The 13,963-nt window shown below is 33.9% G+C and overlaps 2 protein-coding genes across 5 annotated transcripts in view; both read right to left on the bottom strand.

The window, feature by feature from the left end:
* Nucleotides 1-8,978, bottom strand: part of LOC117179408 (ATP-binding cassette sub-family B member 7, mitochondrial) — a 332,187-nt gene extending 323,209 nt beyond the window's left edge. For both annotated transcript variants that reach the window (XR_004467918.1, XM_033371167.1), the window contains exon 1: nucleotides 8,730-8,978. Coding sequence is in view for 1 of the 2 variants with exons in the window: in XM_033371167.1 (XP_033227058.1) it covers nucleotides 8,730-8,903 (174 nt within the window). In the remaining variant the exon portion in view is untranslated. The remainder of the gene's footprint in view (nucleotides 1-8,729) is intronic.
* Nucleotides 1-13,963, bottom strand: part of LOC117179409 (SET domain-containing protein 4) — a 106,771-nt gene that overhangs the window by 48,625 nt on the left and 44,183 nt on the right. The window contains exon 1 of one of the 3 annotated variants that reach the window (XM_033371169.1): nucleotides 8,672-8,732. The exons of 1 other annotated variant lie outside the window; for it this stretch is intronic. The gene's annotated coding sequence lies outside the window, so the exon portion shown is untranslated. Of the gene's footprint in view, nucleotides 1-8,393; nucleotides 8,569-8,671; nucleotides 8,733-13,963 lie in introns of those variants that run through there. One more of the 3 variants, XM_033371170.1, reaches the window with a different exon arrangement.

A 13,963-nucleotide genomic window follows, 5' to 3' on the forward strand; every position in this document is an offset into this window, starting at 1 on the left:
TTTGATGACCCTGTATAACAGACATGCCCAGCCTGGGAAAATTCCCGCCAGGAACACATGTTCAGCGTCCATCACTATTTCGCCGGGAGAGCGAGGGTGGTGGTTGACGCGTGGCTAGATGCTCTCTTCTCTGACCCAAGCAGTACCGAAGATACGAAATAACTGTTAGGGTACTTAGGGTGACTAACTTTTCAATATAAATTTGTAATGGTGACTAGAATTTTAATTATTTTATTTCAGTATGCTTACATTTATTTTAAAATAATGTAATTCAAAGGAGAATTGTGCAAAGTATTTATTTATTTTACATTATTCAATATTTTAATATTACAGTTGTGGTTGACTGATACTTTTGAAAGTTTAACAATATATTAACACGATGGACAATGTAGAAAGATAAGTTATATAAATGAAATGTTATACTGCAAAACGTATCAACCAAAATTTCTGTACATCATATATACAATGTAAAAAAGGTCATACTAAAATATTCAATAATGTACATTTGTACATAAAAGAAAAACTATGTACAATTCTTTTTTTAATTAAATTTATTGTCAGTGAATGTAAAAATACTAAAATAAAATAATTAAAACTTAGTAGAACAGTGATGTTAAGGTATCAGATCCAATATTATATACTATAAACAAAATTGAGGCGTTTGCGCGGTCGCACAGCGAGGAATACCTAATGGTGGAAGCTAGCGATATGTGAAGTGACAGCTCCGACAGTTCTGTTTTTCTCGTTTGTTTGAGGTTGTTTTCGCGATCCATAAATCATCCAAAATGTTCGAAAATGTGAATGTAAGAATAGGTAAGTGTCATATTTCCTTTTTATTGCCTTTACATGCGCTTGATTCGCCGACTTGAACAACATTTTGCGTATTGGCTGATTAATAAAAGAAAACGAAAAACGATTTTAAACAAATATTCGCATTGAACGCTTTGAAATACATAAGTATAGATGCGTGTGAACTTCGCGCCGCACTTTCAAAATTTTGAATTTTTTTTATAGTTCTGACATCCTTCTGAGTATTTCTATAGTTCCTGATAACTTTTAGAAATAGTTGAGGCGTGTAAATACTCTAAAAATGGATTTCTCAAAATTGGGGGCTAAGTTCACGTTCCGCCCCTAAGTTCATGTTCTAGAGGCCTACAACAAAATGGGTTTGAACAACTTGAAAACTCGAAAGTTACACAATTTTGAACATCCCAAAATTTCAGAAAATTTTTTCGAAGGAATTCCAGGAGTTCTGATCAGAGTTCTGGTAGCCCCCTAAATAGTACTACAAAAAACTCTGATAACATTTTTCAATAAACTTAAAATCCAAAAACCTGCATTACTTTACACATACCTAAAAATTTGGAGAATTTCAGGAGTTCTGATGAGAGTTCTGGTAGCCCCATGAATACTTGTACAAAAAAGTGTCATACAATTTTTTGATAAAATCAAAATCTCAAAACGTACAACACTTTAAATGTACCCTAAAATTTTGAAATTTAAAATTTTGAAACTTTCAGGAGTTCAGGTCAGAGTTCTGATAGCCCCCTGAATAGTTGTACAAAAAAGTCGGATAACATTTTTCGATAATATCAAAATCCAAAAACTTACAATACTTTACAAATCCCCAAAAATTTTGAAATTCCAAATTTTTTAAATTCCAGCAGTTCTGATCAGAGTGCTAAGAGCCTGCTGAGTATTTGTACGAAAAAGTAGGAAAAAAGTGTCTTTAAAGCCTCCCCTAGGGACTGTAAGACCTTGTAGTTGGTGGGGAGGCTTAAGCGCGTGGGAAATAGGGATCAAACGGACATCGGCCTGCATGTGTATGGATATGGATGAAAGGACCCCTATAAACGGGCTCTCCTGGTATGTATGATTGTAGTATGATAGAAGGGTAAAAGAGACTAGCTGACACGGGCTTCTCGCTTAATGTGACCACCCCCCTAAGTCATGGGTGTAGAGTGATCGTGCTCATGGCTCTTTGGCACCTAGGGGTTACGAAGGTGTCCTAACGGCCTCTCGGGGACACCGGACGACCTCCCCAAGTAACTAGTCTTACCCTTGCATGCAGGGATCTGCCGGGTGGGACCCTGTATTTCCCTAGCTACTCGTGGGAACCAAAATGGAACACGGAATAATTCGAAAATAGAAGGAGGAAGGGAGTTGGCGAAGGGGAAAAAGGAACTGGGTCCTAACGCGTCTAGCATAATCCTTTCACCGCGACCTGTCTCTCCGGCAACCCTTACTAAGGCGGCGGCTGTGCCCCCAGCTCTTTCGGGAACTGAGGGCGTGACGTTCCCTCTGAGGGAGGCTATGAAAATGGGAGTGGCCAATCAGTCCCCCGATAAAAAGAAACGCATCAGTGGTTCCCTAAAAAGGAGACTGAGGAGGCAAGCGCAGCGGGCTAGTAGAGCAGCTGCAGTACCTGGTACATCGACGACCACAATGCCGATGACCAACATTGAAGCTCAAAAACGAGGAAGGGGCTCAGAGGGCACCCCTCCGGGGGAGGGGCAAGTCTTTGAAGAGGCACAAGGCGGTCCAGCAGCCGATGAACACGGACTCGTCGGGGGTTGGACTGACGGTCGCTCAGAGGACTGACCATCTGACTGTGGTGGTGACGGATACGAGTCACCCGGACTCGCTGCTCGCCACAGAGCAGCTAAAGCTTATCAGGGAGGCTACTTGTAGGGGGCTCGAGAGAGTGTCCCCAGATCAATGACCTAAATTCAGGACCTATTTCTGCAGAGGAGGGGTCTTTGTATTTGCGGCAGCAGGCCCAGAGGCCAAAGCTTGGCTACACAAGTTTTCGGCCGAGACAAGACCTTGGGAAGGAGCATCTCTTAACGTGGGTGCGGTTGAGTTACTCCAGGAGATGGTTAAGGCTACGGCGTTTTTTGTACAAGTATTCAGGGGGCTACCAGAACTCTGATCAGAACTCCTGAGATTCTCACATTTTTTTCAAAAAATAGTGAGCACCCCACTTAAAAAAAAAGATTTCTTTAATATTCCTGTAGTTCCAAAAGAGTTCTAGAGTTCACAACAAAATAATTTCGAACAACTTGAAAACTCGAATGTTACACAATTTTGAAAATCCCGAAATTTCAGAGAAATTTTTCGTAAAAGTTCCAGGAGTTCTGATCAGAGTTCTGGCAGCCCCCTAAATAGTTTTTAGATTTTGAGTTTATCGAAAAAAGTTTATGAGACTTTTTTGTACAACTATTCAGGGGGATACCAGAACTCTAATCAGATCTCCTGGAATTCTCAAAATTTTAAAATAAAAATTTTTTGGGTACATGTAAAGTTTTGCAGGGTTTTGGATTTTAAGTGTATAGAAAAATGTTATCAGACTTTTTTGTAGTGCTATTTAGGGGACTACCAGAACTCTGATCAGAACTCCTGGAACTTTCCAAAAATTTCTCGAAAATTTTGGGATTTTCTAAATTGTGCAACTTTCGAGTTTTCAAGTTTTTCAAAATTATTTTGTTATAGAACTCTTTTGTAACTACAGGAATATTAAAGAAACAGTTAATTTTTTTAAGTGGGGTGCTAACTCTGTTTTTTTAAGTAGAAAAAATTGAGAATCTCATAAGTTCTGATCAGCTTTCTGGTAGCCCCATAAATAGCTCTAAAAAAGTATAACAACTTTTTTCGATAAACTTAAAATTAAAAAACCTACAACACTTTACAAATTTCCAAAAATTTTGAAATTCAATCAGACTTTTTTGTAGTACTATTTAGGGAGCTAACAGAACTCCTGGAACTCTTTCGAAAAATTTCTCGGAAATTTGGGGATTTTCAAAATTGTATTTGTATTTATTAAAGAAAGTTCCTAGGGCTAAATAGCCCTCTAATGAACAGGTTAATACAATATCATTTCAAATGTGTGCAAGCACTGATCGGTAGAGTACTTGATTATTCTTATAACTTTCTTGTAACTTTCGAGTTTTCAAGTTGTTCGAAATTACTTTATTGTAGAACTGTAGAACTCTTTAGGAATATTAAGATCCTCGTTAATAATTTCAATAACTAGTGAAATGTGGATGAAGAAATTCGAAGAAGTAAGGGAAAGCAAGGGGATATGGCAGAACCAAACGGTTGAGCCTGAAAAGGAAATTTAAAAACCAAAGTTAAATTCAAAATCGTGGAAAATATTTTTTTTTTATGGTAAAAGGAAACAAAATCCAAGGTCGAAAAGGTTTCTCTAAATTTACTACTCAACATAGAGAATTCAAGTTGCAGCCTATGGTTCAGCTTGGCAGTGTAGCAGAAAATGTAACAGCTACACTTTGTAAACTTGACCTGCTCCTTTGTTAAAGCTTCAGGCTCGTCTAAGTCCTCAATAACCACCTTACCTAAATCTTATTGCATTTCTGCAGAGAATTGTCTCTGTCACGCTCCATTCTTAATCATTCATACATATCGTTGGTATAAGACGGTGTTGGAATTTCATTTATATTAATTTATTTATATAATTAATATTATTAATTTAATGTTTAATAAATACTATACACTTATTGTATATTAATAATTAGTAACTAATTAATAATTAATAATTTTTAGATCATTGTATATGATTAATTAATTATTAATAAATTATTGATTCATAATCAAGTATTATTATCAATTATTATATTAAGTTTTTTAATTTTTAATTAATTTAGTGTATATCAATTCACTCACATAATTAGTATTATTATTGATTTTATTTATTAATTAATTATTTATATTTTAATGCTTATTAATTACTATTGATTTACAGTTTATTTATAATTAAGAACTAATTATTAATCAATTTTAAAAAATTGTGTATTTTAATCATTATTAATGATCATGATTAATTATTTTTTAATGTTTATTACTTATTATTAATTTGATGAATTCCAATTATTCTAACGAAGAATCAATTCATTCCAATCAAAAATATTATTCTAAAGTCTAAAATTAATTATTTCCTATAAGATTTCTCGTTAATATTGAATTCAATTCCATGAGTTCGAGATTCCTCATTCAATAGAATAAGAGACTCTATTAAAAACGGGCCTGGAAAGATGTCTGCACGCCAATTGCCAAGTACACATGTGGCGAAAAATTATTTTGTCCAACAACCACGATGGAAATGCGATTTCGGAGGCTCGTCTATCGACGTTGGCTCACCGCTTTCCCGGTTTCTCCAATATATACTTTGCCACAAGAACAAGGGATTTTATATACTCCTGGATCACTTAGGGGTGCCTTTTTTGTTTTTAGGGTTATTTAGTAGTTGTCATATTTTCGCAGCTGGTGTAAATATGGTTTGGATGTTGCGTTTGTTGAGAATTCTTCCTATTTGTTCTGTGACACCTTGGATGTATGGTAGGGTGGTGGTCATTATTCTCCCTCTTCCTTTCGTAGGTTGTGTTGACTTGTTTTTTTGAGCGTATTTTCTTATTGCTTTATCAATTTGTTTGTGTAATCTTTCTGTATCAGGATCTTTCTGTATTAGATGGTGGGAGGAGGCATTTAGGTATCTGTTTGTGTGTGTGGGTTTTCTGTAAACTTCATGTCCTAATGCGTTATCAGATTTTTTGTAAACTAATACGTCTAAGAAAGGCAATTTTCCGTTTTGTTCTATTTCCATTGTGAACTGGATATTAGGATATAATTGATTGATAAAATCGAAAAACTTATTTAGTTCATCTCGTCCATGTCGACAGATGACAAAAGTGTCATCAACGTAACGGAACCAAAATTCCAGCTTAAGCTTGGCTTGGTTGAAGATTTTAGTTTCTAGATGTTCCATAAAGTCATTGGCTATTACAGGTGAGATTATGGATCATATTGCTGCCCCTGAGGTTTGTTCGTAGAATTGTTTATTGAACGAGAAGTATTATTGAGATAGTGTTCTATCAAAGGTACGAGCTCGGACGGAAAGTTTGTAGAAGATTTAAAAATGTCAATTGTATCAGAGATTGTTACTTTCGTCAAGTGAGATACTATGTCGAAACTCACTATGATGTATTGGGGTTGAATGTGCATCTGTTGTATCTTCTTTATAAAGTCAAATGAGTTTAGGACGTGAGTGATGGAGTTTCCAGTAAAAGGATTTAGTTTCGTAGCGAGGAAGAGTGCTAGGTTGTAAGTTGCTGAGTTTATTACGCTGACGATCAGTCTGAGTGGAATGTTATCTTTGTGGATTTTTGGGAGCCCATAAAGTCTTGGAGAGTTGGGATTAGTAGGTATCAATTCAGATATTGTTTGGCTGTCAAGTTTAGAGTCTTTGAGAAGAGTTTTTGTTTTACTGACTATTGTTTTTGTAGGGTCCTTTTTAAGTTTTGTGTATGTAGCGTCAGTCAGAATCTTGAGCCTGGCGTAAAATGTTCTCCGTCCTACGTCTTATGTCATTCACTTTTCGGGTGGAAGAGTATATATTGTGGATTCTAAATTGCTGATTATTTCTTCTTTTGGAATTTTCGAAGGAGCAACTGCGAAATTATGACCTTTACATTAGGCTGAAATCATTTCATTGTTGAGAGGATGGTCAGAGATGTTTTTAACTGCATCTTGTAGTTGTGTTTGCCTTACTGGAAGTAATTTGTCCAATTTTATTTTTTGTTTTTGAGTGGAAAGCTCTTCAATCCGTTGGGATTGGTAAAAAGATATGCGGTCCAATGTGGACCAAATGTCAAATCTGATGGTGGTTGATAGGAAAAGGTGAAGTTTTAATAGTTTTTTGGAGGTAGTGTGCAAAAGAAATTTGGCATGTTGTATTCTTCCTTTCAAGAGAAGCAAACTTTTATTATGCAGAATTGATTTGAATTTAGATGTTCCCAAATTATTTTTCAGTTGTAAGAATTTTGAGTAGATTTTGTTGTCCCTGCACCGTTTCAAAAAAGTTAAGGATGTTAGTAGCTTACCTTGAGCAGTTCACTTCTTCAGGGCGCCCCACCTTGAGGACTGGTCGAACCTGGTTGGCCTATCAAGTCTTTTTGGAGACTTGATTGGCCAATCACAGGCATCGTAGAGAGTATACATTAGAGCAACATAACCTGATACCTCAGTTTCAGGTTAAGCCTTAAAGAAGTGAACTGCAATTTTCACGAAACGTCGGCAAAATTTCGTAGTTTCTTACACGAGGGAAACCCGAAAAAAATCTTGTTATCAAAATGAATAATTGTAAAAGCATTAAATCTATTATTTCGGGAAAAGATTCAGCATGCACGTTGACTTGGAACGAATCCCCAGAAAAGTAAGTTTTCACCGTATGGATGAGATCTGCAGAATTTAAACGTTTAGTGAGCTGAAACCTAAGAGCTGACACCCCTCTACTGTCCTCATGAGATTGATCTCCTGATGAGTTACGATCTGCCGATTCTGATGTATCTTTTGAAAAAGAAACTTTACTGCATGACGCACCATACAATATTTTTTCGAATCGTGACATATAGTGAATAGTTTGAATTACTGTTGACTAATGAATTTCTTTCACAAATCATCATTAATCAGTATGAGACCTCTGAGAAATTCTCCGCAGGCACTCAGGTATATATGTTTAAAGGTCCAAGTAGCTCGTTTATACGTTTTGAAGGATTTAAAATGTCCTTTTCGAAATTGAAATAAAAATACGATCATAAATAACAAGCAGAGATGCTACATTAATATCGTTTTTCATCTCTGCCTTTCCGACAATTTGGAAATTATTATGAAATAAACTTTTTTGATTGCCTGCAAACTAAGTTAGTTCCAGGAGATTAGTTAATATGTTTATTTGTAAATCCAAAGTTTCCGACCAAAAATATTGTGGAGTTTGGAAGTAACGCTCAGGTAAATTGTAACACACATAACCTCGAAATATACACGCACGTTGTTAGCAATATAAAAATTTGTTTGATAAAAAAACACAAAAAAAGTGTGCGGGGACGTTCGTTGGCACGTTCGCTATCATTTCCCAGATTTTGAAGACAAAATATTTCTTATCCTAGGAAAAAAGCCGGGGGAATCTTAAGCTGAAAAAATCGTTACTAATTCCTAAGCGACATGCAAATTAATCACATTTTGCTAAATTAAAACTTTTTTGAATTAACCCACAAAAAAAGTATCTACGGGTTTCCATGATTTCAGATATTTAACTTTTTATTAAATGTTTAAAATTGGCATTAATTACAACGTTTCTCGTAAATGGAATGAGATACGCCAAAAAAAGACAACATTTTTTAATTCAACTAGAAAATTGTATATCAGTATAAAAGGTATAATTATAAATAAGTATAATAAGGAAATTGATTAATTAAGAAAAAGTGTTCATAATTTGAAGAAAAGTTTAAAAAGTGAGAGTCGGGTTAGCGACGGCCAAATACTGTAAATAACTCTGCCCGCCCGGTACGTGACGAATACAAAAGGAACCATTATATTACCGTAAAATCACTCTTGAAAGGGCCTTGAAAAGGTCCTAAATCTCTCTATCTCTGAGATTAAATACTTAAAATTGCCGATATTTTTGGAGTAAATTGAAGTAAGAAAAAAGGTTCGTTTGGGTGGTCTTTGATTCGTTTTGGCTTTATGAATTGTGAAGAACTTATTCGACTTTGATTAATTTTTTTAATCCAAAAACATTAACGTTAATATTGTTTTAGAAGTCAGTAACATGGTCCGGTTAAGAAACAGAGATTATTGAGAGCAGAAATAATCTAACCATAATGTAATAGTAGAGAATATGAAATGTACAAGTAGAAAGGTAGTACAAATAATACCCTAATTCCAGTGACTAAAAAGTAGTCCGAGCATCTGACGACAGGAAGGCGAGGAGTCCAAAATAAAATCTGCCTGGTACTGTCAGTGGTATGTAAAAACAAGTTTTTGATCCAAAATTTCTTGTAAACGTTAGAATTCTGAAAATTACGACCATGTGTGACAAGTCCTAACATTTTTTCCTTGCTTCTCGTACAAGAATATTGGCAACTCTATTCTAACCTATGAACATTAAGTCAAACACGCTACGAACCAGGGATCCCAACTTTGGCATGTTGGACTACTGCGTTTGCCTGGCACAACGTAACTCATTGGTCGCTCTTGGCGCGCGATTCAAACCGAGTATAATTAACAATTATTGCAATTAAAATAGATAATTATTATAAATTGCACATGAATACCAGAAATTACCCCATTTATAATGTAAGGTTAGAAAAAATAATTCGCATATTTTGTAAATAATAGCATATTCTCTTTAAATTCAAAAGCTGAATTTATATGTAATTGAGCAAGGTTTTCGTATTATTTTTTTTTCTCCGCTTAAATCTTAAATTACGTAGTTCTGATGTTTATGTGCGATTTATAAAAATTATCTATTTTTATTTCAATAATTGTTTATTATATCCTATTTGAATCGTGCGCGATTAGCGACCAATAAGGGCCGCTGCGCAGGCAAGCGCGGTAGCTCAACATGCCAAAGTTGGGATCACTGCTACGAACACTATTTTAGGCAGGGGTGTGCAGCTACGCGTAATGAGGTTCATGATGTAAAACTATTCGCAGATGGCAGCATCGAGCCGAGTACTAAACCCTGTCAATGAGATACGAATTTCAATAAAAGAAATTTTGTGAATAAGTATAAAATGCCACTTTTACCTTGTAAACATGAAAAAAATTATTTTTTAAAGTTTTTCAGCAATATTTATCATATAGCTTTCATAAACTATTTATAAATCCTTTTTGACTGACACTTGTGAAGTGAGGTTAGGATTACCATGTTTCACTATATATCCCATTGCATTAAAATAAAAATATTGAATTTCAAATTAGTTTCCCTAAAACTAAAGCATCTACTTCAAAATTTATATGCGGTACTGAATTCTGCAATGTGCGCCACGTGGCACGCGCCACGAACAACCACGAAGCCTTTCGGCAGCGAGTGGAGGTTGATGGTGAGGTTAAGGTACCAAATCGCTTTTCGTGTCGTTATGACGATTCTCATGGCTAAAACATGTCGTATTTGAGTCTAACTTCCCTCTCTGGACAGGCCTGATATACATGATCAGAAGAATTATTAAAAAATATATCCATTATATCCCATATAAATATAATAATAATTAAAATATGTAAGGCTAAAACTTAAGTTGCAAAGCAAAGAATCTTTGTACCTTTAAAATCTTAACACTGTCAAGTTTGGAAGGAAATATTTTAAAAAAGTAATGGTATTGTAATTAAAATGTTTGAGGGAATAGTTTGGTACAAAGTCATTGACAAGACTGATGAACGAGAAAATAGATTTGATATTATTTAATATAATGTATATGTTTATTTTAATGAAACCGAACATCATATATACATTTATGCAGTTCAATAATTTTTTTATTGGTGGATCTTGAAAGCTTTTTTCTCGCTGCATTCAACCCCTCATAATTTTATTTAAAAATTTAAATTCAAAAAGACCTAAAATTAAATAGTTAATTATATCATTGCAAACCTCATTTCTAAAATAAACAGACTATAAGCTATTAAACTCTATAAACAAATGTACTGTACTCATGACGCACCGTTGGAGTAAATGCACTTTTTTCATTAAAAAATGTCCAGAGCCTTCAATTTTCTTGCGGTTTTGAATTTTTTGTTTTAAACTAAAGATCATTAAATTCTATAGACCTTTAATCTCCGAACTTTTGTCTCCTCTATTTTTTTATTGATAATTTTTCCACTCAAAGTATGGAAAAACTAAAATTTTGTACATAACAATTTTTTACGTTTTAAAAACTGATCGGGAAAACTTTATATTGCCTTAAATGAACGTTTAGGGACTCATAGAATACAAATAATTTGTTTATTAATCCATTTATTTTTTATAAACCAAATTTATCAACAAATCGATAAATAGTCTTATCATCGGTAAATTTTTTTTTTGTAAAAGTGCTTCACATTAATGTAGGAATGACATTTAATAACAAAAATAATTTAAAAGTTTTGATAAAATATAACAATTTAATTTTTTGTAAACAAATTAGATAAACAAATTTAAAATGTGCCTCTTTCGCATAGAAAATTATTTTTGCACCGGACATTTTTTAAACTATTGAGCGAATGACTGCTAGTCACAAAAATATTAGAAAAAGATAACAATGACCAGTGTTATTAACAATTCTTGTGACAAAATATTTAAACTTAAGGTTTTATCAAATTTAAATTTTCTGATTGCCAGGTCGGTGGGTTATTGTCAAAAGATTTTGTGTTGAGTTAATCTTAGCGTGTAATGTTATGATTCATTTTCAATCTAATACGAACTCCTTTCAAAATGTATCTCGAAATTAAATTTTAATAATATTAAACTACACATTTTCATGATTTTTTCTTTTTCTCAATAATTAGTAATAGTTACTCTTATTTTTTCATACTTTTCTTCTGTTTATTTGCAAACAGCATTAAGTTTTTAATTATATTTGCTTTTTCTTAATGCAATTGAATGCAAAAGTCAGACCTACTTTTTTTGGCGCCATCTGTTGGATTAGTTTGACCGACAATTCCCCTCCGGATCATAAGAAAACAGAAAAGTGGGGCGATGCATGAGGCTGCTTTAAATCACTAGCTAGTGTCTAGAGCAGGGCTCGTCACTTCAAGCAGGTGCTGAATGCCACTACAAATGTATGACTGCCACCAAGTTTTTCTGTAATTTTTTTCTTCGTTTTCCAGGAACTGAGCAAAGAGTTACGGTCACGGTAAATTACGTCTCGCCGTCATTCACGCCGGGGGGTCTGAACTTTTGTACTCGAATTTAAAATACAATTAATTTCCAATTTCATTTTTAATTTACAAGGTGAATCAAATTTTTCAGCAAATTAAAGCTAAAATTGAAGCTTTAAAAAAATGATTTGGAGAGTTCAATTAAAATTCATAAAGAATAAAGAAAAATGACGGCCACCAAAATCCCTTCTTCATTTTGAAGAGTGTAAACTCTATAATGACCGTAAAGGGCTAAGAACCAGTCGAACGACAAGATTTATCAGGGCCAGTTTGACCTAGTCTCTTGGCTGCCACTAGCAGTCAATGCAGTCAATGACTGCCTTCTGGTGAGTCCTGGTCCAGAGGCTTGGAAAATACGTCAGCTTTTGCATTTGTTTTCATTTTCAAATCAGCTATATGCTTCCGTTTAACGCATTGTCAGTGCGTAAAATTTTGTCAGTCTACGTCATCTGCGGTGAAACGCAAACATGGGACAATGAGAAAAGAAATTAACGCACAGGTGATGTGTTTTTCTCCATTATCAACAAATATGTATTTTGTACAATATTTTTATAAATGAATGCCGCTTTGAGTCATAAGGCAGTCACTATACAAACCCTTTTTAGAAAAACTTTCAGATTAAAATTCTAGCATCCCTGACGGACCGAAGGAACCGAAAGAAGCCTCTACCAGAGATGAGTTGAGAGATTGCGCATGGAATGGAATAAGACTAATAAGAGACTCCGTCAAAATCCGACTGCTAGAAGCGCCCTATTGGTTTGTGGGTCAACTCCTTGGAGTTACTTCGCAGTTTTCGGCATTTTGCAGACGTTCCGCGTCGGTAATTGCTTAAGTTAGAGAATTTTAAAAATGAGTTACCACCGCAGTTACAATTACAGGAGTTACCATAAATGTGAATGATGTGCTGCATATTTATTTACCACTCGAATATTAAGTGTTTATTATATTATTATTTTAATGATTCACAATTATTAGTGAGTAGTTATATAATGAAAACTAATTATTTATTTTTAAAATTAAAATTTTAAATATTATATCGTTACATAGCTATTTATATGCTATAAATCATCAATTATGACTTATAATTTTATTACATTACCGGAAAAAGTTGTATGTTCACCTATTTTTTAATGAATGATAAGTTTGATTTATTTTAATTATGACAGAGCTAAACATTTTTCTGTTTAAAATGTTGAATGCTATCAAAATTCACAATTCTGTATAAAATCAAGCAGAGGATAAAGCCAATTTATCCATTTAAAATTAAGTAACTATTATAATATACGTTTATCAGTTACAGATTGTATTAATTAATATACAATTTGTAGCTAAAATGCATATATAGAGGAGAGTACCCAAATATGAGATACCAACTCTGGCGTGATTGTCGGTATTCTATGTACTGAATTTAAAATTAATATTTGTATTTTAAAGAAAATTTAGTTTTTCATAAGAATTTCAAATAAAAAATTTTATTAAAAATTTTTTTTATTTTGAAAATACAAAAAATGTAAAAAAGTGCTTTTTTCCAAACTCGTCAGACTATTCTCATAATATGAGATACCCCAGGAAATAGCTAACAAAATGCAAAATAAAGTATTATTTTTAATGAAAAACTTCATTCTATGTTTCCGAAGTATAAATTTACTGTTATTTAGATATATTTAGTTTTTGCAGTAGTCGCAAACATTTTTGTAACCAATTTCCCCCGCGCAGCCACAGTGTTATAAAAACCACAGGTATCTCATATTATGAGAACCACACCGTGCAATTATGCACTTACTATGTCTGACCTGTACAATGAAAAACTTCAACACTATCGATATTTTCCTACTTAGTTATTCAATCCCCATCACTCCTGACAAACTTTACTGCTAAATACATATTTAATGAATAATAAATAGGATTTAAAGAATTCCCTTCCAAGAACTCGACCACCATCGATTTCACAAAAAGTTCTCCTATAATCTTTAGAAGCCTAATGAAAAATGGACTATACCACGAAATTACTCTTTCTTCAAGGGCTACAAGTTAGTGATAGAACTAACAGAGTGGGTCTGATACCCCGCTTTCTCATATTACGAGACTATCTCATATTCGAGTACTCTCCTCTACTTTTACAGATTTATAGTGTTTTAAACCGAAATTTAAGGTATAAATATATATATATATACAGTCTGTCAAGTTAAAGCGTGGGTGGCTTTACTCGCAGTCGGTAAGGTGTATCGACATGATTTTGGTGTCAAAATATTAAGAA

The sequence above is a fragment of the Belonocnema kinseyi genome, chromosome 9 (assembly GCF_010883055.1).
Source record: "Belonocnema kinseyi isolate 2016_QV_RU_SX_M_011 chromosome 9, B_treatae_v1, whole genome shotgun sequence".
Taxonomy (NCBI): domain Eukaryota; kingdom Metazoa; phylum Arthropoda; class Insecta; order Hymenoptera; family Cynipidae; genus Belonocnema; species Belonocnema kinseyi.